Source organism: Microtus oregoni, unplaced genomic scaffold (assembly GCF_018167655.1).
Source record: "Microtus oregoni isolate MIOR12 unplaced genomic scaffold, Mior012 000067F_000, whole genome shotgun sequence".
NCBI classification, from domain to species: domain Eukaryota; kingdom Metazoa; phylum Chordata; class Mammalia; order Rodentia; family Cricetidae; genus Microtus; species Microtus oregoni.
In genome coordinates, this window is record NW_024543953.1 from 3,034,904 (window position 1) to 3,058,608 (window position 23,705).

At 41.2% G+C, this 23,705-nt stretch overlaps 1 protein-coding gene across 6 annotated transcripts in view; it reads left to right on the plus strand.

The window, feature by feature from the left end:
- Mamld1 (mastermind like domain containing 1) overlaps positions 1 to 23,705 on the plus strand; it is a 129,150-nt gene that overhangs the window by 83,986 nt on the left and 21,459 nt on the right. For 5 of the 6 annotated variants that reach the window (XM_041640997.1, XM_041640998.1, XM_041640999.1 and 2 more), the window contains 2 exons: positions 1,724 to 3,706; positions 5,649 to 5,759. In XM_041640997.1, coding sequence (XP_041496931.1) covers positions 1,724 to 3,706; positions 5,649 to 5,759 — 2,094 coding nt within the window. The remainder of the gene's footprint in view (positions 1 to 1,723; positions 3,707 to 5,648; positions 5,760 to 23,705) is intronic. The other variant, XM_041641001.1, reaches the window with a different exon arrangement.

Genomic DNA, 23,705 nt, shown 5'->3' on the forward strand with positions numbered 1-23,705 from the left:
AGGGCCTTTTCTGAAGATGATGCAGTGTTCTACTGTCTGGTTGAATGAAGACAATAGACTGAGAGACAGCCGGATGGTCATTGCTTCTCAACCTTGATCCAGCCTTGACCCACTAGACAGGCAATACAAGGCAGGTCCTACCTGCTTCCTGAGGGGTAGCTATTGTTATTGGAAGACAGTGAATTTCCAGGGCTCTTCCAGATCTATATTAGGAATGTCACAGTCCTTTGAGGCCCTGCATTTAGCATACAGTCTGCCTATTCCAGTCAAGAGAGCAGTATCAGGACCTAAGACCTCTTTCTCATTATTTCTCACATGATAAAATGGGCTCAGGGAGTCTACATGACAAGGCTAAGACCTCCCTGTATCTACCTGATGACTAGGGACATATGCCATGCTGCTTCTGTCCACTCCCTGGGCCCCATCCTCTATTAAACTAAGACAGTTACTTCTTAAGCGAGATCTGTCAATCCGGACAGTTCTAAGTGATTCTGATGTACAAGAAGGCCTTAGCCACACAGCTGGGGCGGGGGGTGTTACTTTGATGTTCACTTGGCCATGAGAGCCATGACCTTAGTCTACTAGCAGATGAGGGGTGGCCAGAATCAGCATCTTAGCCTTATTCTCACATAGGTGCCTCCACTTCCTTTCCCTTTCCCTACTGGCAGACAACTCATGGTTATTAATGTGACTGAATCATGGGGTAGAATCGGAAACAGGGAAACAAAGTGTTGCTTTGCTCCTGAAGACTGTTTTTATATAAAATGGGCAGCTCTCACAAGGTGCCGAGCCCACAGTAGGGCCTCTTCCTGTTGTTTGATATCTCCCCAATGCAAGGATGCATCTGCACAGAAGAATTCCTTATTTAAATAACTTTATACTTGAGGTTTTCTTTTATTGCAAGTTTTTCTCATTAAAAACAAACAATACAGAAATTTAGAGAATAGAAAGCAAATTGCCAGTCATTCCTTAGGTGACCACTCTAAAAGACTGAGTATTGGTTCATCCAAATTATTTTTGTATGTGCATAAGCAGTGCAAATGTGTGCGTGTGGAAAGAGTATGTGGGTGTGAACTAAATAGAATAATGACCACAGTGGCTGTTCTAAATCATGCACTTTCCCCTAAACATATACCTCAGGCAGTTCCTTTGCATTTCTCTGACACTGGTACGTTCTATTTTATCAACACACCCTGATTCATTTAAGCCAGAGAGTGAGGCAACCTAGAACTTTGTTGTCTATTCTATGGTTTGTCTTTTTCAAAACTGGTTTACCTGTAGATTGGTAGGAATTGAAATTGTTCAGCTAGTTCTAGTTTGCTCTTGAGTGCCTGCCTTTGGCAGCAAGTTTCTTTAGTGACTTCAGCATAGTCCCTGAATTCCCCTTGTAAGTGCACAAAGAATACCCTTTGTGTGACTTTTAGTCATGCTAAGTATACAGACAGCATATTGCTTTATTTGAAATGTAACAAGACTGTTTAAATGAGACACACCAACAAAGAAACAAAAAACATGCTTCTAAAAATAGACTGTAATTTTATGATTTTTGACAAGCGTAACTTTAAACTGAGAGATCTGTTTTATCTGTGGCTTCTTAGCATTAACTTTAATATATCAAAGCTTTTGTTAAATTCATATTCTCTCTCTCTCTCTCTCTCTCTCTCTCTCTCTCTCTCTCTCTCTCTCTCTTCCTCTCCTTTCCTCTCCTCTCCTGTAAACACAGGGAACCAATAAAAGAAGACAGGAAGGAGACAACTTCCACTTTACTGGCATGGCTGACGGGGGCTACCCTAATAAAATCAAGAGACCTTGCCTTGAAGATGTCACCCTCTCTATGGGCCCAGGTGCCCACCCTACTCTTTCTACAGAACTGCAGATGCCCACATTAACCATGAATCCTAGCTCTGCAGATCTGGGTGTAGCTGGCCAGTCATTACTTCTTGAGAATAATCCTCTGGACAACAATGCTGTGAATAGCAGTGCTATGGGCTCACCGTTTGGGGTGCCGTCGACTGCAGACACAGGGCTGAAAGGGCATGCTATTCCTTATTATGAGAAAAACAACAATATGCCAGCTGTGGACCAGGAGCTTCAAGATCTGCTGGAGGAACTAACCAAAATTCAAGAGCCTTCTTCAAATGATCTTGACCTTGAGAAGATTCTGGGGAACAAGCCAGAAGAGCCTGTGGTTGAACATCACTCCCAGGCTCCCCTTGGCCCACCTGCCAAGCTTCCAATTCAGATGCCACTTATGGAGAGCCTTGGGCCCAGCAAGGAGTATGCGTCTAGCTGCAGTCAGGCCACTGACACATCACTCCCAGTCTTGCCCTCCTCCACAGAGATCAACTATCCCATTCCTCCCACCAGTAAGCAGATAACCTCACCCAGTTCTTCAACAGCACAGGCTCAGGTTAAAAACCAGGCGCAGACCATGCTCCCTGTCACTTTGCCTCCGTTATCTGTGCCTCAGTGGCATCATGCCAACCAGCTGAAAGCACTTGCGGCCAGCAAGCAGGGATCTGCTACAAAACACCATGGTTCCAACCGTAGTTGGTCCAATCTGCCTACTCCAGGCCTCTCCCCACCTTACCTACGCGTGCCATCACCTCATCCACCACCAACACAGCCGCCACCACCACCACCATTCAGCCCACAGAATTTCACAGCACCCTGCATGTCATCTAATAGCTTGTCTGGAAGTGCTGCGCAAAGCTCGTCCAATGCCTTACTCTCCAGCATGGCCCCCAGCAGCAATGCTGCCCTTGGGCCCACCTTGTCCTATGCTCCAGCGAAGCTCCCAGCTCTGCCTCACAATCAGAAGCCACAATTCAGCCCCCAGAGCTCCATTCTTGCCAATCTGGTGTCCTCTTCTGTCAAAAGCCCCCAGGGACACCTATTATCTGCTGTGCCTACCAGCACCCCAGGACCATCCCCACCCTACCGCCCCGAGAATCTCTCCAGCCCTGGCTTGCCACAGCAGTCCTTCACTCCACAATACTCTCTGATCAAGAGCCTTACTCCTACCAGCAGTCTGCTTAGCCAGCAGCAACAGCAGCAGCAGCAGCAACAACATCAACTGCAGCATCAGCAGCAGCAGCAACAGCAAGCAAATTCCATCTTTAAGCCTATGACCAGCAGCCAGCAAAGCAAAACCCTGAGCATGATCATGCAGCAGGGCCTGGCAAGTTCCAGTCCAGAAGGACCTGAGCCCTTTATCTTCAGCAACACCAAACCCTTGTCGCATTTTGTTTCTGAGCCAAGCCTGCAGAAGATGGCCTCCATGCCTGCCTCCTCCAGGCAGTCATCCCTGTTCTATTACCTGCCTCAGGCAACACCAGCACATGTTCCTTCTGCCACTGCCTCCTCTACTGCCACTGCCACCTTGCAACTCCAGCAGCTGCAGCAGCAGCACCATCAGCAGCAGCACCATCAGCAGCAGCTGCATCAGCAGCAGCTGCATCAGCAGCAGCTGCATCAGCAGCAGCTGCATCAGCAGCAGCTGCATCAGCAGCAGCTGCATCAGCAGCAGCTGCATCAGCAGCAGCTGCATCAGCAGCAGCTACATCAGCAGCAGCAACAACACCACCACCACCAAAAACAACAACAACCTGACCAGTCTTCATTCCTCCTGCAGCAGACAATGCAGCAACCCCAGCGCTTTCAGCGCATGGTGGCCTCTGATTCCATGCCCGCTCTGCCTGGACAGGTAAGACCACCTCCTATCTGGTGGTGCTCCTTTGGGAAATAAGAACTATTTGATATGCTATGCAGACCTGGCTTTGGGAGGCAAATTCAGGCTATTATCCTCACGGAGGCCAAACTTGACCCTGGAAAAGCCTATGTAAGTCAGATAATTGTGTGTAGTTAAGTACAGTATTCATGAGGCCAAAATTATGGCTCTGGAGTCTAGTCAGCTTTCCTGGGAGGAAAGCTGCACCCATAATCTGTGCCAGGGGAAGGAGTCAGACAGGACAAGTCAGACATCTATAGATGAACAGTTTCCCTTGGACTGAGCCGCATGCCTGGACGCACAAATGCTTTGAAGGATGTAAGGATATGACACTGAAGCATTTGGTGCTTGTCTGTCCTGCTATTAAACTGAACACTGAGCCTTCTAGAAATGCCCCAGAATCCTTCTACTGCACAAGCTCAGTGTGTCTTTCATCACTGTGCTGGACACTGAGGCCAGTCCTGGAAGGAAAAGGCATCCACCTCTAAAGCAGTAACTGTTGTCACCTCCATTCTGCAAAGGAAGAAACTGAGGCTCAGAAAGTTGCGATGACTTGCCCAGAGTCACACAGTTTGCAAGGGCCAGAGCAGGTGCTTAAAGCCAGAAAATCTTGCTCCAAAATCTCTATTCTTGAGATTACTTTTTCCACATCCCCTCTTCACCTATAGCCTTTTGAATCATTCACTGTAGGTCTATCATTGTTACCAGTTGTTTTTGCTCTGATCCTTGCCTGTATTAATTATCTATCACTGTGTAAACACTTACCCAAAGTGTTAACTCCAAACCGGATGTATATATTGGCTCACAAGCTCTGCAGGTCAGTAATCGTGGCTTAGCTGGTTCTTCTGGCCCAGAATATATCAGAAAGTCACTGTTATCTCCAAGTCCCATGGGGAAGGAGGTTCTGCCTTGCTCACTCATAGCATTGTTGATAGGAAGCAGCTCTTTGCAGGGGCTTCAGGAAGTGTTTGTTGGCCAGAATCTTCTTAAGCAAGCATTATACAATATGGCAGTTGGCTTCATCCAAGTGGATGAAAAAGGCATGCCTTCTAAATGCATGGATGGAGCTAGGGATAGGGAGGATTGTCAGAAAGTCTTTAAGATAGTCTATGGTATCATCATCAAATGTTGGCCACAGGGAATTGCATGAAGGTGTGCCTACCAGGAGGCAGGGATCAAAGTCCTCCTCTAGAATACTGTCAATCATGATGCATCTTTCCATTCATTGGTTATTCATATGAGCTGATACAGTTGACCATTAACCAGCACCCCCAATAAATCATCATCATTTACCCTAAGAGGGACCTTGATAGAATGATGTCCTGATGTTTACCACTTGTTCAGAAGTTCCCAGAGGGTCATAACATGATTCCACATACTTCTTCAGACACAGAGCCTCTGGGGCTCTGCCTTTCACTTCACTCTATAACCTTAAAGTGCCCAGAGTTCTTGGGCCTTGTCCCTGCTGGTTCCTGTGCCTGGCTTTCTCTTCCATTTCTCTCCTGTCTAACTTCTGCAGCTTCTTCAAGCTCAGACTCCATTCCTTCTGGAAGCACTGATGGTCCCAAATGCTTCCGCCTTCTGCTGGGCCTCTCTGTTCTGGAGAGAAGTCAAAGAGACTATGTTTATGAGTGCCTGGGGAGAGAAATGAATGTCAGAAAGTGACCTCTTCAAGGGTACACATGACCGCTTCCTACAAAGAATATCCAAATATCATGGAGTCCAACCAAGCACGGTGCTTGATACCATGGAATTGGCTGTCTGGTGGGTGCATGAAGCAGAAAGAATTCCCAAAAGGGTGGCTGGTGGCTAGGATGAATGGCAAGAAGACAGAACTAGCAAGCAGAACAGGGAACCCAGCTGGGGGCCTAAGCCCTTGTCCGTGGCTCAGGAGTACTGTGGTTTGATGTCGTTATAGGGCTGTTGCCATCGCTGTGCATGGACTACTGCGGCTCTCTGGTTGGAGCACCAGCATCAGCAGTGGAACGCTCTCAATAGCACGCATGGACATGCGCCACCATCTAACCTTGTGAGCCACTTTGTTTTATTCTTATCTGCAATGGGGTGTGTTTGGAGTCTTACTGTGTTGCCGCGGAGCCAGCTCAGATGGCTTGGGGGAAAATGCTTAATGACTAAAGTCATGGCAATTATGCCTAGCTGGTCACCAAGGCAGGATTGGAGAAGGTGTTTAGGAGAAAAACCAAGCAACCATGACCTCCAAGGATTAGAAGTATAGAAAAGGCTCCAGAGACCCCTTACAGAGAGGATCCCAGCAGCATTCCACTATGAGCTATCTTCCCAGCCAGACATAGACCCATAGGCCAGGCATGGAGGTCTTCTCTCACCTGCCTCTTCTCTTAATCCTCAGAGGCAGAGGGTTTTATCATTCCAGTCTGTGTTGAGAAGGAAAGCACAGAGAAGTCACCAGAGAGGCCCACAATCACACAGCGAATCAGATAGCCAAGCATCTGGTTCCAGAACCCGTGCTCATCCTCCTGTGAATGAAGCACTGCCTCCAGAATGTTCTGTTCTTACCTTCCCTTCTTATCCATTTCCTCATCCACAAAATGAGAAAATAGTAGTTGACTGAGGACAAAATGACATAAAACATCCAAAGCTCTTTGAATAAAGCACAAAAAGGACTTTCCATCACTGCCTAAGGCCCGAGTCCTTAAATCTGTCTTCTGGGGCTTGAAGACATGATCTACAAATCAAGACCTAGGTCAGGACAGAATGTGAGCAGCTCTTCTCCAACCCTGTCTCTATAGTGATGTTGCTAGGAATTGTGGGTTTTGTGCACCTTGGATAGTTTTCTCATTCTAGGCTCAATGGACACGGCAAAGGGTCATATTCACCTTGTAAGCACCCCATTCCAAAGTTCTCAGCACTATTATGCCACTGCTCCAGTCCTCCCCAGTCCTCTGGTCACATAGCATTCTTCCAGCCAGAATACATTAAGAGCTCCCTCTTTTACGGACACTCTCCCACAACTGTAAGGCCATAAAACAATCTGGTCACTCTTCCCAGGGAAACAAAAAAAGAAGAGGTTAGTGTTTGAAGAAAAATTTGGTATCCTTACATAAGAACAAATGGAAACCCCAAAGATGGGAAGTGCATGATTCTCACCTTTAGCAGCAGCCAGGCTGTCTGTAGAAGCAATGGTCTCCTGATAATATGACATTCATTAGCTTGGTGGTCTGGTCCTTCCCCTCTGTGGTCATGGTTACTGAGGGAAGACTGGAGATGTATGTGAATGTGGGGCTCAGTTTTTGAAATGAATATATTATTTTAATGTAAGATGAGAAACAAACAGTTAAGAAAGCAGTAATGCCCACTCTAGCTGTTTATCGGGCTCATACTTCTGTGTTTCTCAGCTTGAGAGATTTCACATTACCACTGGAATGAATGGTTCTCTTTACATGGAGCACCCCTTCCACCTAAGCTACGAGGCAAATGCCAGCTGTCCTCATGGAATCAGTTCAATGTGGCAAGTCAAGCAACAGACCTGATGTACACAGAGCTCATGTCCATTCAAAGCAGTTGGTGACATCTAGGGAGCCACAACCAAACGCAAATTTCCCTAAACACTCAGAGTCTCGACCAACAATACGGAAAGAATCAGCCCCTCTCCCATAGAGAACTGAAGAAGGAAAGAGAGATACACTCACTGCTCAGGGCCCGAGAATACTCAGATGGGATCCAGTATGGGTGTGGCCTGAGATCTAAACCCCTGTGGGCAAGGGAGACTCCAATGGTCAACACTTGGGACTTGAGAAACTCAATATGGCAGAAATAGCAAAGATGCTACAACTCCCTCCAGTGGAGAAATATGAAAATTTAACAATGTCTAGGTCAAATTTGACCACCAAATAAAAACTGGTCCCAAACTCACAATATAAAGTTGTCCTTTAGAGCTGCTTTGATTTCAGATTACAGTAAAAGACAGGAAAATTCAATTATTAGGGAGGGATTCCCCTGATTTGTTCCTTCTTGTTCTTCCTACAATAATTCTATATAATAATAGATGACATTATGACATGTTCATATACATATTTTGATCAAATTCCCCTTCATGATCTTTACCTAGCCCACCTCTAATACCACTGATCCCTTCCTGTTCCCTAATAATCCTTATGCTTTCGTGACTTTTTTTTAAGATTCTACATAAGAGAAAAGACTTTGTAATGTTTGTATTTCTGAGTCTTTAATATACCACTTAACATAAGCAGTTATATCTGTTTCTGTCAAATGGAGTGATTTCATTCTTCATCAAAACTGAATAATATTCCACTGTGCAATATGACCCCTTTTGTCTATCCATTCATATATTATTGGGCACCTAAGCTAATTCTATATTTTAGTTATTGTGAATAGTGTCATGATAAATATGGATATAAGTATTTCTGTTGTATATTGACTTTAATACTGCAGGGTATAAACCCAGAAATGATATGGCAAAATCATATACAGGTTCTAGTTTTTACTAACTTTTCTGAAGTGCTGGGCATAGAACTCAGGGACTCACACATGTTAAGCAAGTGCTTCACCAGCCTGGAAGATCTACTTTTATTTTATTTTAATTAATTAATTTATTTATTTATTTATTTGGTTTTTCAAGACAAGGTTTTGCTGTAGTTTTAGAGCGTGGCCTGGAACTAGCTCTTGTAGACCAGGCTGGTCAACTTTTATTTTATTGAGGAACCATCATAATGATTTCCATAGTGGCTACAGTAATTTGTAATCCTACCAATAGAGTATAAAGGTATATCCATTCTCTCATCTTTACTAGCTTTTATTGGGTTTTTTGTTTGTTTGTTTCATTGATGACTGCTATTGTAACTGAGGATAAGATAGAATCTCAACTTAGTGTTGATTTGCATTTTCCTGATGGCTAAAAAGACTGATCATCTTTTCATGTATTTATTGACTATTTGTATTTCATTGAAAATTGTTCAGTCAATTTGCCTATTAGTGATTAGATTTTTGCTCTTCTTGTTTAGTTTTTTTACCTATGTACATATTTTGGATGTTAATCCCATGCCAGATGAATAGTCAGCACAGATTCTTCTATTCTTCAGTCTGTCTCTTCACCCTGCTAATTATTTCCTGAGCTATGCAGAAGCTTTTTAATTTGGTGAGACCCAAATTGTCAATGAGAGTTAGGACTTGGCTCAATTGTGCCATCAGCCACTGGAGAATGGAACTCACAAGTCTGTTTGGGAGATGCTTGGGAAGTGATGCTATGGAAGTCTGTGGGTAGCAAGAGGCAGCCTCCAGCCACAGTGCCTTCTGCATCTGTGCTTTGCTGCCCATGCAGATCTGCATGGCTAGGACTATGGCTTCATGAGGAGGAGGGATGTGGATGGCAGCCAGTTGGACGAAGAACAGAAAAGCCTGGAATCTGATTCTTGAGGCAGGCTGTGAGGCACAGGGGAAGAGGGCAGCTGCAGTGAAATACACCAAGAAGCACTTGATATTTTGACAACTTTTGAGCAGGAGAAAGGGGACTCCAGTTTGTCTAGGAGAAGACTGAATTAATCCTTTGCTGGGCCAGGTCTGTTGTATATATTCAACAAGAAGTCATAGAAGCAGTGGGTCCTTAGCAACTATGAAGAGACAACAGTGTTATCTGCCCTACCTGAGACACTAGGGCTGAATTATGTGCGAAGGCAGATTCCTCCTAGTCCATCCTAAAGGGGAATACACTTTGTTCAGACTCAATGCAGAGTTCACTTTCTTACAGGCACAGATAGCAGAAGTACTGACAGCCATGTAGATACTAAATGACAAGTGTGACTCCAGGATGACTTCAGGTGGGCAGGAGGGCCTAAAGATACCATTGCAGCAGCTTGCTGGGGCCATATGCCACTTGGGAACCAGGTCCTAAACTGGTCAAATAGGTCTGACAGTGTATACACAAAGGGGAAAGAAAGAAAAAGCCAGACCCACCCACCCCCATCTCCAGGCTGGGCCAGGACCCAGAGGGATTAAGTACAGCACACTGATGGTCTCTCCGTGTCTCTCTCTCTCTCCATCACTACTTGCTCATACCCCAAAACCTTTCATTAGAGTAGCGGTGGAGCCCCAAGACTCCTTTTGTGTTGGACTTCATGCTTAGTAGTGCATGGGCTCTAATTACTGCCTCTCAACAGCGCAGCTTATATTATCTGCATTCAAGCTACGGCCTCCCATTGAAAACAAAAAATGATCAGTGAGGTTCACAAAATTCCTTCTGCAATGAAAGCTACATCAGCCCATTTTAGACTGCAGTCAGGAGAGTTAGAAACTGAACCTCTTCCTGCTCTCAGAATAATTCATTAACATTTTTACAGTGACCTTTAACTTACTGAAAGATATGACCTCTCTGATCAAATCAGATGCACCACCTGTGGAAGGAGAACCTGTCACCTTGGGTTTGCAAGTCCTTCCACTTGCTTTGCTGCCTGTTTTCTCCTCATTCATTGGGGAGGGCAGCATTTCCTGACATGTCCACATTTTCTCTTTTCACTAATTCTGGTGGTGGGTAGCATTTCAAAGGTTAGTTTTGGTGAAATGCCAAAGCAGAAATCTTCAGAGGCAAGCTCGAGGCTGCCTGGTGTAAGGCAGCTGATAACTAAGGAAGGGCCTAGATTATCCAGATGAGGAAGTGGGGACGGGGACACATGTCAGACTTCCAACTGCCACTGATCCAGGCTTGACCTGCAAGCATCTTCTCTACCAGACATGAACGTGTTTTCCTGAGTGAGCCTTTTTATTGCATACCTAACAGGACCATGCTGTCACACTTAGCTTTTCCTTTCTGTCTTAACTGAGCTACAAATCTGTTTAGTTTGGGACAAATATTTTCAGAGGCTACTGTAAGAGAATAAGTGTTAGGCACACTGTGACATACATTTGAAGAGATTGATCACTAACACCCCAGGGTTGAACAGCTGTCTTTTAATCACTCTGGATTTACAGGAAATGTAACAGCGATGCTCAAACACTTAGCACAAAGATTACCAATAATCAATTTTTTCCCAGTTTCCTTTTGTGTTTCTGGGTATTGGTAATGGTGTTTCACCCTAAAGCTTTCCCCTTTTAGATCCACCGGGATCATAAATCACAGGCCTATGGAAACTTTGCCTGAGTCTATTGTACCTTTAGGCTATATCCCTTAGAGGTTGGCAGAGCCCATAACTTTGAACTGCTTTTAAAAATCACCTAGTACTCTGACCTGGCTGCTTTTGAGCTTGAAGGGAACAGCAGAATAGACTAAAGTGAACCTTGAATACCTACAGGCTCCAAATTCTCAAGTTAAACCAATGATGGACCAAAAGTATGTGGGAAAAAAAATCTGTGTGTTATGAGCACATACGTTTTTCTTGTCATTACTTCCTAAACATATAACATTATTATTTGCTATAATCAGACTTTCCTTTGGGCTGCCAGCTCACCAAATAATGACATGGAGACTTATTATTACTTATGAAAGCTCAGCCTATAAGCTTAGGCTTGATTCTAACTAATTCTTGTAACAACCCATTTATATTAATCTATGTTCTATCATATGGCATTACCTCTTTTCTATATTGCACCTCCTGTTTCCTCTCTGTGTCTCCTTTTTCCTTCTTCCTAGAGGTCTCTCTGTCCCCAGAAGTCTCGCCTAAACACTTCTTTACTAAACCAATCAGAAGGTTCCCTGGCAAAGACACATCTTCACAGTGTAACCAAGTATTCCTCAATAATGTGTATTGTATTACATAGTGTAAGTAATCTAGAAATGATTTAAAGTATAAGAGGATGTATATAGTATCTATGGAAATACAACCATTTTATTCAAAGGACTTCAGCATGCACAGACTTTGGAATCTGAGGGAATTCCTCACATCAGTCTTGTTCTGTGGCATCGCTGATTCCTGACTCCAGCATGAATAAGAGCTCCTAAAATAACAAGTAGACAATAGGGTTCCTGTTTAGTGGTTGATTGAAGCACAGGAGTTGCATGTTAGACTGGAAAACAGGCAGCTTATACTCACAAAGAGGGAAGGTACAGAGTTTCAGTTGCATCAGAAGAAAAAGTTCTACAGATAGACAATGATGACAGTTACAACACACCGTGGAAGAATCCATGGAAGAATTCCATGCCACATGGTTGTACAGTTTAAAAGGTTGAGACAGTTGATGTTCTGCCACATATGGTGTGTAGCACAAAACAACATTTCTATCCACATAGACTGAATGTACAAGAGTGTTTCCCTAAGATTAGAATGGAACTGAGAAATTCTTATCATCTGCTGATGTCATAGCCATTTCTGTCAAAAAGCATTACATTATTGTGGGATGCTGAGCTGATCAAACTGACTTCACTGCCACTTCAATAAAAGAACATGTTCATGGAAGTGAGAAGAAATGGTTACATTGCTAGCTTTTTGTCATCACCTAGACTTTCATGTTTGAGTGTGCTCTTACTACTTATACACAAGAAGTTTATAACAATTGGCATGTTATACTAGCAGTTACTCTTCTCGCATTTACTGAGTCTCTTGATTGCATCACAATGCCACAGTAGAGTCATTGACCTGTATGTATCATGTAGATTTGTATAAGTACACTCAAATGTGTCCCCATAATGATGAAATCACCTAGCAACACATTTCTATGCCCCTATGATTAAGTTACACATAGCTGTGTCTCAAAACAGCAAAATTGAAAAGGAAATATTCTAAAGTTTTAAAACACTTGTTAATCCTCCACTAATTAAAAGCAACCTTTTCAAATATTATTAATGTGCAGTATCAAAACAGCATCAAGCTTGCTGTCCATTTTCCTGCTTAGGAGCAGCCATGAGTGGACGTCTGCTCATCACTTAGTACAAATCATGTCGTAGTGAGCACGTGTAAGTTAATCACTCAAAATTGAGTTACTGCACATATCCATTGCATAGAAATAAATCTCCTGGTAAATTAAACAATATGATTGGCATTCTCTGCAAATTTTAGAGAAATGGCAACCTGGGAGGTACAAAGAAATGACTTCACTAGAAATAGGTATCATCACTAATTTTGAATAGTATGAGAAGCCCTATATGCTTCATCTGCTCTCTGAGTACCTACAGGTCTGGGAGCACCAGAAAGGCTGACAGCTTTCTAGATACTAAAGAGCCAATAGAGGATGCTGTCATCCAGGATTGACTCTGTGAGCAAGTTCAGGGCTTTGGAATACAGTTCTGGCAAAGGTTAGGGATCTCAACTACAATGAGAACAGGTTCCAATGTTTGGCCACTGACACAAAGAGTAAGAAACTAGAGCCTCTGATAAGTGTTCAGTTCAAATGAATTGTAAAAAGTTGGCACATCTGGTTGTTATGCACACAAGACCTTTAGTTTTGAGCTCTTGGTGGTTTGGTAATATCTACTTTTGAGAGTTATTTGTGTCTTCACAGTGACCCCACTCACTGCTACCCCTCAGCCACAGGAAACTTTCTTGCCTAGCTTTGAATGTGAGCAATAAATGTGGCCCTTTAAATAAGCGTAAGAATGTGGGGAGGAGGGAATAAACCAGGGACAGAGGTCCATCTGCTAGTCTTCACAGAATCACAAGTTCTTGAGACTGTTGGTATGGCTAATTTCTATTGTTGATAGAAGCTCTTAGTCTTCAAGACTTAAGAGCTTTGATGAACTCAGCTCTTTTCATGTTGGGTAGAAGAAAGATCTCTGGCCCTCATGTAAGGACACTGACTGCATTGCATCTTTATGATCTAGTTGTGTTTCTGGTGTTTCTACAACATTTGTGGAATGTCTGAATATATGTATTTCTTCAGCTTCCAACAAATTGTGACGTGCTTCTGGTAGTCCTTGGTACACGGTATTCTGTTGTTGCTGCTGTCATTGTTGTTAATGACATTTATAAGAACAAAACAAGATGTCTGGCAGCCATTTCACAAACTACAGCAACAGTCACACATGATAAGAAAAGCCCAGAAGACAGCTAGTTTAGGAATTCAAGTCACTTGTGTTATTGTTTGTTTTTGAAGTTGAGATGTATTCGTACCACTGAAAGGTAGCACTGAGGCCCCTGGTAAAGTCAGTCAACTGCAGTCTTATGAGCTGTGTGTGAGTAGTCTCCACTTACAGTGTGTCCAGAGCTGCCATTTGGTTCTGACTAGCACAGGATCAGGTGAGCATGATTTAAAGGCTACTTGGCATATGTTCTTTCTTCTTAGGCTTAAAATGCAAATTAGTAAGAACACTTAGCTATTCTGATTCATGAGGGCACATGTAATCCTAGTACTTGGGACACTGAGGCAGAAGGATCACAAATTAGAGGTCAGCTTGGATGTGGTTACATAGCCCCTCCACTCCACACACCACAAAAGAATGATGCTGTCGTTGCTGTATTTGGGTAAGCTTTGTGTAGGTTGGCTTTCTGTCACTTTGTAAGACAAGAGGATTTCTTTTGCTCACACTTCTCAGTCCACAGTCAAGGCAGAACACTATGGTGGGGAACACATATTTCACCAAATCTCTTCAGTTCAGAGCACAAGGAAACAAAGAAGCCCAAAGAGACAGGGCTATTGGGATTTAAGGACACACCTCACTGATCTACTTTGCTTCCCCTTGGCTGGCCTTAAGGACCTTACCTCCCAGCACCTGCCCACCTCTGCCACAGCACCACATGCTGGTGATCAGGCTGCTATCACAGGGCCTTCAAGAAGCATTCAGCAAGCCGGGCGGTGGTGGCGCACGCCTTTAATCCTAGCACTCGGGAGGCAGAGGCAGGCAGATTTCTGTGAGTTCGAGACCAGCCTGGTCTACAAGAGCTAGTTCCAGGACAGGCACCAAAAGCTACGGAGAAACCCTGTCTTGAAAAAATAAAAAAAGAAGCATTCAGCATTCAAGAAATAGCAAGTTCACATCACAGGATTGAAAATAATAAGACATTTATTGTTATTACTTTTAGATGGAAATTTTGTCCCTGGATTTTTTGTTTTCATTTATTTTGGTCATTTGACAGATATATTAATAATTGCTTTTATTTGCTTTATTAATTTTTAATTTGAAAACATCTTTCCTAGGCCAGTTATATCACAAGGAGTTACTTTTCTTTATCTGCATCCTCAGTAAGGGGACTGAATTTCATTAATTCTCTATTAATTGCTATATTTAGAACAATCTAGATCAAAGAATTAAAATAGGGTTGATAGGGCAGTCTCTGGCAATGCTTTAACCATAGACATTTTCATTCACTTCATAGAGGTTCAGAGACATACGAGTCTGTTCTACCACACTCTTTCTCTAGCCGCTTCCCCAGCTCAGGAATTATGCCACATTAGAAGTGATAAAATTATAACCAAGGCTCAACCATTAATAAAATTATGTTAGTAAAATTTTAAGTGGTGGCGTAACCTCAGGAATTTACAAGTATCCACAAAGATCCTGTGGCGAGCCATTAATTGACTTGTGACTTGTTAGACCTAGATAGGTTGATATTTACTATAGATTTTAGGTTCCTCCTCCACGAATAATTTAACACAAATTACAATATCTTGATGTCAATCAGCTGAGTGAACTTCTAGTTCCATATGTCCTCCCAGAGACTTCAGAGATTTGAAGACAGCCAAGATGTATCATCTGTCTCCACAATGTGCCGAATTCTTTGCCACTCTCCCGGCTGCTTGCCTCTGACCTAAGTACAGGGCGCTAAGAGAAGACCTTCTGAATGGTACCAATTGACCAGATCAGTAGTTCTCAACTTGTGCATCATGACCCTTTCGCAGGGGTCTTATATTAGATATCCTGCTTATCATATATTCACATTACAATTTATAATGGTAGCAAAATTATAGTTGTGAGGTAGCAATGAAAATAATTTCATGGCTGGGGGTCACTATGACATGAGGAACTGTATTAAAGGGTTGCAGCACCAGAAAGGTTCAAGCCCAATGGGCTAAAGCAAACAAAATGCTCCAGGTGTGTTTAGTGCAGTGGAGAAGAGGAGACTCCCCCAATTCTTTCCCATCCATATGCCTTGTTCCCACCGTCCCACTCACTGGGTAGCAGCCACATCCCTCAGCAGCCCTGCTCATTGTCTTTGCCAATTCCAGCCCCTAACACCACACACACACACACACACACACACACACACACACACAGAGAGAGAGAGAGAGAGAGAGAGAGAGAGAGAGAGAGAGAGAGAGAGAGAGAAACTGATAAGCATTTCTCTGTAATTCTGTATTTTCTTTGTATCTATTCTCTAGTCTCCAAGTAGGTAAAGTGTTTGATGCAATGTTGGACAAATGAACAAAGAAAGGGAATGAGCCCTTGCGATGGCTCTAGAGTCATCAGCAGACTACTCAGTAAGACTCTTTATAGGCTTTTGTTCCATTATCATCTCTGAAATCACATCTTGACTTTCTGGTGTGTTATTGGACTTTTCAAAAGATTTTAAAATTCAGGAACTTGGCTCCAATAATTGCTCTTAGGAGCTAACACTGCCTCTTTTCTATAGGTACATTCAGTTTGGATCAATTATTTTCTTCACAAAAACCCACAAAGTACATATTGAAGTTTGCATCAGAGTTAAATACAATCCAGTCTCTTAATTTTCGATTACATTGTTGCTTTTCAAATGTGTATCGTATTCTACTAATGCAAATTTAAGAGCTTGAGTACTGAGCTAGAGATCTGAATGAAGAGCAAGATGGTGATATTTGATCTGTACTTGGGTATGTTTGCTGGAATGTGCTGAATATTACAGGTGTGTTACACTTCTCTTTAAGAAGGCTAGTCTAAGGGATAAAGAAATATAACTCAAGGCTAAGCAAGGTTACACAGACCTTGGGCTTCAGCATTAGAAACAGGGGGATCTTGTATACAGTCATACTATCCTGAATGTTCCTTTTCTCATCTGATCTTGGAAGCTAAGCAGGGTCTGGTCTGGTTGGTATTTGGATGGAAGACATATAGGGTTCATTTATTTATTTATTTATTTATTTATTTATTTATTTATTTATTTATTTATTTAAGATTTCTGCCTCCTCCCTGCCACCGCCTCCCAATTCCCTCCCCCTCCACCGATCAAGTCTCCCTCCCTCATCAGCTCGAAGAGCAATCAGGGTTCCTTGACCTGTGGGAAGTCCAAGGACAACCCACCTCCATCCAGGTCTAGTAAGGTGAGCATCCAAACTGCCTAGGCTCCCACAAAGCCAGTACGTGCAGTAGGATCAAAAACCCATTGCCATTGTTCTTGAGTTCTCAGTAGTCCTCATTGTCCACTATGTTCAGCAAGTCCAGTTTTATCCCATGCTTTTTCAGACCCAGGCCAGCTGGCCTTGGTGGGTTCCCGATAGAACATCCCCATTGTCTCAGTGTGTGGGTGACATATAGGGTTCTTTAACCTGAGACTGGTAGCTTAGAACAGACCTTATGAATTCAGAAATCTGAGGAGCCAGGCTAGGTTGTCTATCAATTAGAATATATTCAATTTCTGGTAACAACCAACCCAGTTCACTATGGTTTAAACAAAAAGCAATAATTAATTTAAAACATCGTACTGACTCCTACAAAGGAAAGTGCATCAGTTGGGTGGCTTCAAGTTGTCCTAAATCATCAGCTTAACTCTGTAACCAGAGATTTGTGCCCTTGTGGGCACACTGTAGCTGTCTGCAATTCTAGAGGCTGCCAGCTTCCTCCTGCCCCACCCCCACCTTGACCCCATTCAAAGAATGCCTTTCCAGTCTCTATGTCAGAGGAGCAAGGAAACTTCTTCCTTAGAAGCCCCTCGATTTCAGGGGCTTGTTGGATAGAAAGGACAATGTACATACTATGCTGCTCTCTGTCAGCAAAACTGAATGGCCCGCCTTTAAAATCTTGGGTGGGATGAGGTTCCTCCCAAACATTTCCAAGCCACTTGGATGAGAATGGGTGGAGCTATCTAGAGAAGGCAGACACATTTGATGTTGAATAGGCTACCTATCTGCCACCTTGCACTGCTGCAGTCAGCCTTGGTGACTGTCCTCATGCATTCACTCACTCTTGCCATGATCTCACTTTCCCAAATGCTCAACCCTATGGAAATCCAATTATGCTTTGGGCCCAGTTTCTAATTGAAAATTCCTAGGGATGTGCCATCCTTGGAACTGCATCTGTATGTGTCTCCTCGTGTTCCGAGGACCCTCAATTTCTAAGTTCATCTGAGTAGTCAAAAAATAGGGACAAAAAAAGGAAAGTTTTCTGATTTGAAAAAATGAAATTAAAAAGCAACATTGAGTGGTCAGTGAACCGTAATCCCCGAAGCTCTTGCTTCTCTGAGGTTCAATCTCCTTTTCTGTTGTAATACTTTGTTAAAATGTAGTGTCTAGGTCCCACATCTAGAATTTTTGATTCCATGGGACAATGTGGGACCCAGGAATTTTTATTTTCAGTGGGTTCCCAAGGGATGCTGCTGCCTCTGTTCCAACTCTCCTACTTTGGAAACCTCTAGCGTGAACAATCCCCATGGATCCTTCCAGTTTTGATTTTTAGAACTCTAGAATTTTGTAGTGACTCAAAATACATGGTTTTCTAACTGAAACATACCAAATTCTACAACGTGAAGAGGTGTAAATATCTTGAAGGACACGTTAGGGCTCCTATAAAAGTACAAATTATACCTACAGATGAACCTTTCCCAGTCCCTCCCCAACCTTACTCCCCCAAGCCTTGCCACTTGACTCTTACTTCAATGAGATCATCTGTTTGGGATTCTGTGTACAGGTAGGACCATGGTATATTTGTCATTCTTGTCTTATTTCACTTAACATAATCTCCAGTTCCACCCACACTAACACAAATAATAAGTTTTCATTCTTTTTATGCCTGATGATATTCCATGCAGATTGGTACCATATTTTCATTACCCATTTATCTGATGACGGACACTATTATGAGTGATGCTACAATAGCTTGGCAATGCAGATGTCTCTTCAACATGGCTAAGTTCATTTCCCTTGGTTGTACATCTAGTGGTAGGACAGCTGGATGATGTGGTAAGTGTATTCTAATTTTTGAGGAATAGCTACATTATTTTATGTAATGTTTGTACTAATTACCATTCCCTCAGCAATGTACAAGATTTCTAGTTCTTCCACATCCTGGTAGCACTTGTTCTCCTTAGCATCTTTGATAAGAGTCACTCTGACTGTGGAGAGGAGGGATATTTCACTATGGTTTACATTCACAGTGTCTAGTAATCTTGAAACAGATGCCTGCTGATCATTTGTGTTTCTTTCTTTATGAATGGTCTGTTTAGCTGAGTATCCTGTATGTTTCTCAGGTTTTTTAATCAATTTTTTGTTGTTTAGTTTTGTCTATGTTGGGTTTTTAAAGTTCAGCCCCTTATCAGATGCAATATTCTCTTCTAAGCAAAGTGTTTGATCGTTTGCTATACTAAAGCTTATTTAATACTCTGTCTATCTTTGCCTTCTGGATCCTATCCTAAAACAAATCTTTGTTCACTCTAATTTTCTGACCCCCCCCCTTATGTTTTTCCAAATAGTTTTGTAATTTCAGGTCTTACATGTGACAACCACTTTGTTTTTTCATGCTCCTTTATATTTTTTGAGCTGACTTCCAACTCACTATGTAGCCATGGATGACCTTGAATTTCTGCTCATTCTTTACTTCCCAGGTGTCAAGATTACAAATTTATGACCACATGCCCAGTTTTTACATCCCAGGAATGGAATTCAGGGCTTCCTGAGTGTTAGGCAAATAATTGAGCTATGTCCCCAGGCCCCACTTAAGACTTTAATACATTTTGAATTAGATTTTTGTAACTCAGAAACTTAGGGATTTACCTGCATTTTTTTTAGGCAAATAACCAGTTTTCCCAATACCATTTACTGAAAAGACTGTTCTTTTCCCAATGTCCATTTTAAGCAATTTTGTTGAAAATAAGTTAGGCATAGATAGATAGATAGATAGATAGATAGATAGATAGATAGATAGATAGATAGATAGATTTTTATGGTTCCCTTGGTTTATGTGTTTGTTATGTGTTTGTTGTTATGCTAGTAACATGCTGCTTTAATTACTGTAAATTTTTAGCCTGTTAACAAATCCTGCTTTGTTCTTTTTGATCAAGATGGCTCTAGTGATTTGTAGGTTTGGGTAATTCCATACAAACTTTAGAATTGTTTTTGCTAATTCTATCAAGAATACCATGTGATTTTTGAAAAAGGTTGCATTGAATCTAAATCACTTTGTGTTGGCAGAGGCTGCTCATTCATTCCCGATTGCCCAGACCTGAAATAATTACACATAAACTATATTATTCAAAACACTTCTTGGCCAATAACTTAAGTTTTATATATTATATTATATTATATATAAACTTTAGTATTGCTAGCTAGATCTTATATCTTAAAATAACCCATTTCTATTAACCTGTGCATTACCATGAGGCTCATCCTTTACCAGTAAAGTTCCCAGGCATCTGTCTCCAGCGGTAGCAGCCTAAATGGCTTCTCTCTGACTCCACCTTCTTTCTCCCAGCATTCAGTTTAGTTTTCCGACCTAGCTCTATTCAACTCTATCACAGGCCAAAGCAGCTTCTTTATTCATTAACCAATAAAAGCAACATATATACAGAAGAACTTCCCACATCATCTCCCCTTTTTTGTCTAAATAAAAAGGAAGGTTTTAAATATAACAGAGTAAAATTACATATAACAAAACAGGTATCAAGCAACAATTAGAGTTACAATAATTATATCTACTTTATCTTTTATCATAACTAAGAAAAGAGATAACTATCTATTCTTCAACTTTATCAAAGACTCCAGAAGAATATAATATTACCTAACTTAACAGGAAAAGCATTGTTAGCAACTTCCAAAACTCTAGAATTGAGTTAGATTAGAGTTACCTCTAATCTAGTTAGAATAGAGATACCTCGCTATCTGGACAGTCACCTAAAGTTCTTCTGTAACATTAGGGTACCCATCTTCAGCCTACAGGCCCATAGTATCTGGAAGACTTTTCCATGAAGCAGAAAATTTCAAAGACATTTCCACCTATACTGGCAGTTTGTCAGTCACTTTCTTCTGTGTCCTGCAGAATGTCTGACAGACTCTTTAATGAAGCAGGAACCCTGAAGGACTGTCTTATCTTTAGGCAAGTTCAGCAGTCATTTTTCTGTGGGTCTTGCATGTTCAGTTCATACAGCATAACATCAATCAGTCCAGGCAAGAGCAGTTTCTTGCCCAAATGTCTAGTAAATTCCATAAGGGGCCTCTTTGATGCCAGTTTTCCTCTTGAAGTAGATATGTCTCATTGTCATGAAAAGTCCTATGTCTCATTGTCATGAAAAGTCCTAATTTCTTAAACATTTTAGATGCCATATTCCATTAATCTTTAAAAGGTTTGAAGAATATCTAGCCATCTGAAATATATCGCTATACATCTAGAAAACCTAACATGACTACAAGCTTAACTATTATAGATGATTAACTATTAACATGTATTTCTTAATTACACAATACATTTTTAAATGAGTCACACAAACACAATACCTTAATCAAGAGCAGAAATATACATATAACAAAATTGACCTTAAATTTTTATCAATAAACTAAGTTCCATACCAATACAAAGTATACATCTCCATAGTATATCCCCCTTTAAATGTAAATAAATATTTATAAACAATATTTCAGAATTTTGGCATAGTTCTCTCCAAACTGCTTCTTGCTTTTTGTTGGTTTAGCTAAGCAGCTCATACAATGAAATATCTCTCTGTACTTAGCTCATTCACAGTCAAAAATTTCAAAGAAAACACAATAGTATACATAATCCAGACTCTCTGTATACATTCCATCTTTATATGGCTTATTTTTATTTATTCCTTTAATCCATGAATATCTGTACTGTGTCTCTTTATAGACCTTTTTTAAAAAAACATTTACTTCTTTTTATAACTGTCTATATTCTTTTTTTTCTCTCCTAAGCCTACGTACATTTATCCATCACTGTGACCCATTTAGAGGTCTTTTCCATCTGAACTTGCCTTTATTGTGCATCTGTAATCCTTTTCTGACCAGGACCACTTCTTAAAATGCTAAGCGGAATGACTAGGACTAAGGTTGCCTTACCTTTTGGCTCTGCCCAGTAAAACATGGTGGAGGTATGTTCACTACCTCTGCAAGCTATGCACACTGCCTCAGTTTGAAGTATGAAGCAGGTCTTGATGCACCATTAAACAGTTTGTAACACAATGCTCACGAACTCCATTCAAGTACTTGGCTTCCTGAAAGAACCAGAGTTCATGCTGCCCGAACTAGGAAGCTGTCATTTCTTATTCTGAGTCAGTAAGCCTTTGCTTAAAGGGGCCTTAGTGCTCCTGTTGACTGCCAGCAAACAGAGCCCATCCAAAAAAAAAAAAAAAAAGAATATGTGGCTAAACTTTGTTTTGTTGTGTGTGTAGAATTCCTTCCAAGCTCTATCAGGTTATATGGATTTAGGTGGCATACATGGACTTCACACATCAACTTTGTGTAGTTTGGGCATTTTATAATATTGATTCTTCTACTCTATGAACAAAAAAATGTCTTTAATTTCATCCTCTTCAGTTTCTCTCATCAATGTTTAAAATGTTTCATGATAGAGATCTTTTGCCTCTTTAGCTAAATTTGTGCATAGGTACCTTTTTAAATCTACAAATGACATTTGTTTCTTGATTTCTATTTCAAATAAATCATCATTAGTATTTAATAGTGCTGATCATTTTTTGTGTGCTGTTTTATATTCTGCAACTTTGGTGAATTTATTTAGTATATAAGTAACTTTGGAAGTTTCTATATGTAAGGTCTTATCACTTGCAAACAGTGACATCTGACTTCTTTTTCAATTTGGATGTGTCCTCATTTTTTATTTTATTTGTGTCCTCCTTTTCTTAACTTCACTAACAATCCATTTTATCTTCTTTAAAAATGGTGTTGTTGAGCCGGGTAGTGGTAGCACACACCTTTAATCCCAGCACTCAGGAGGCAGAGGCAGGTGGATCTCTGTGAGTTCAGGGGCAGCCTGGTGTATAAGAGCTAGTTCCAGGACAGGCTCCAAAGTTACAGAGTAACCCTGTCTCAAAAGAAATGTTGTTGTTGTTGTTGCCACTGCTGTTATTTTATTATTATGTTTGTATGATATAAGGGAGCACATGCCACAATATATATAGAGAGGTCAGATAACACCTTTGTGGAGTAGGTTCTCTTTTTCCATCTTTATTTGTTTACCAGGGATAGAACTCAGATCATCAGGCTTTCATAGCAAGCTCCACTACCCACTGACTCATTTCACTGGCTCTCTTCTATCTTATCAAAAAACCATCTCTTTGTTTCATTGATCATTTAAATTACATTTTCTTAGTCTCTATTTCTTTGTGGATTTTGTTTGTTTGTTTTATTTTCTGCTTGAAGTTTTAATTCTTTCCTTCTAAATTTAGGTTCCGTTAGTTTTAGTTTTTCTAGTTCCTTGGGATGCAGTATTAGAGATTTCTCTTATTTGATTGTTATAAATTTCCCTCTCCGTAGGGTTTTGGATGTATCCATAGATTCAATTTTCATTTTCACATGGTTCAAGAAAGTTTAAACTTCCTTCTTTGATGACGGAAGGATATCTCAGTAGTTAAGAGTACTATTTGCCTTTCCAGAGAATCTGGATTCATTCCCAACACCCACATGCTGGCTCATAATCATCTGTAACTCCATTTTCAGGGGATATTATGCCCTCCTCTGACTTCTGTGGGCATTGCACATATATGGCACGCAAACATACATGCTGCCAAAACACTCATACACAATAATAATAAATAATAATAAATGAAAACTTTCCTTCTTGATTTCTTTCTTGACTCTTTTGTTATTCAAAAGTAAGTTATTTGATTTCCATGTGTTTATAGTTTCCAATGTTTCTCTTTTTCTTGATTTTTGACTTTATTGCATCATGATTAGAAAAATATAT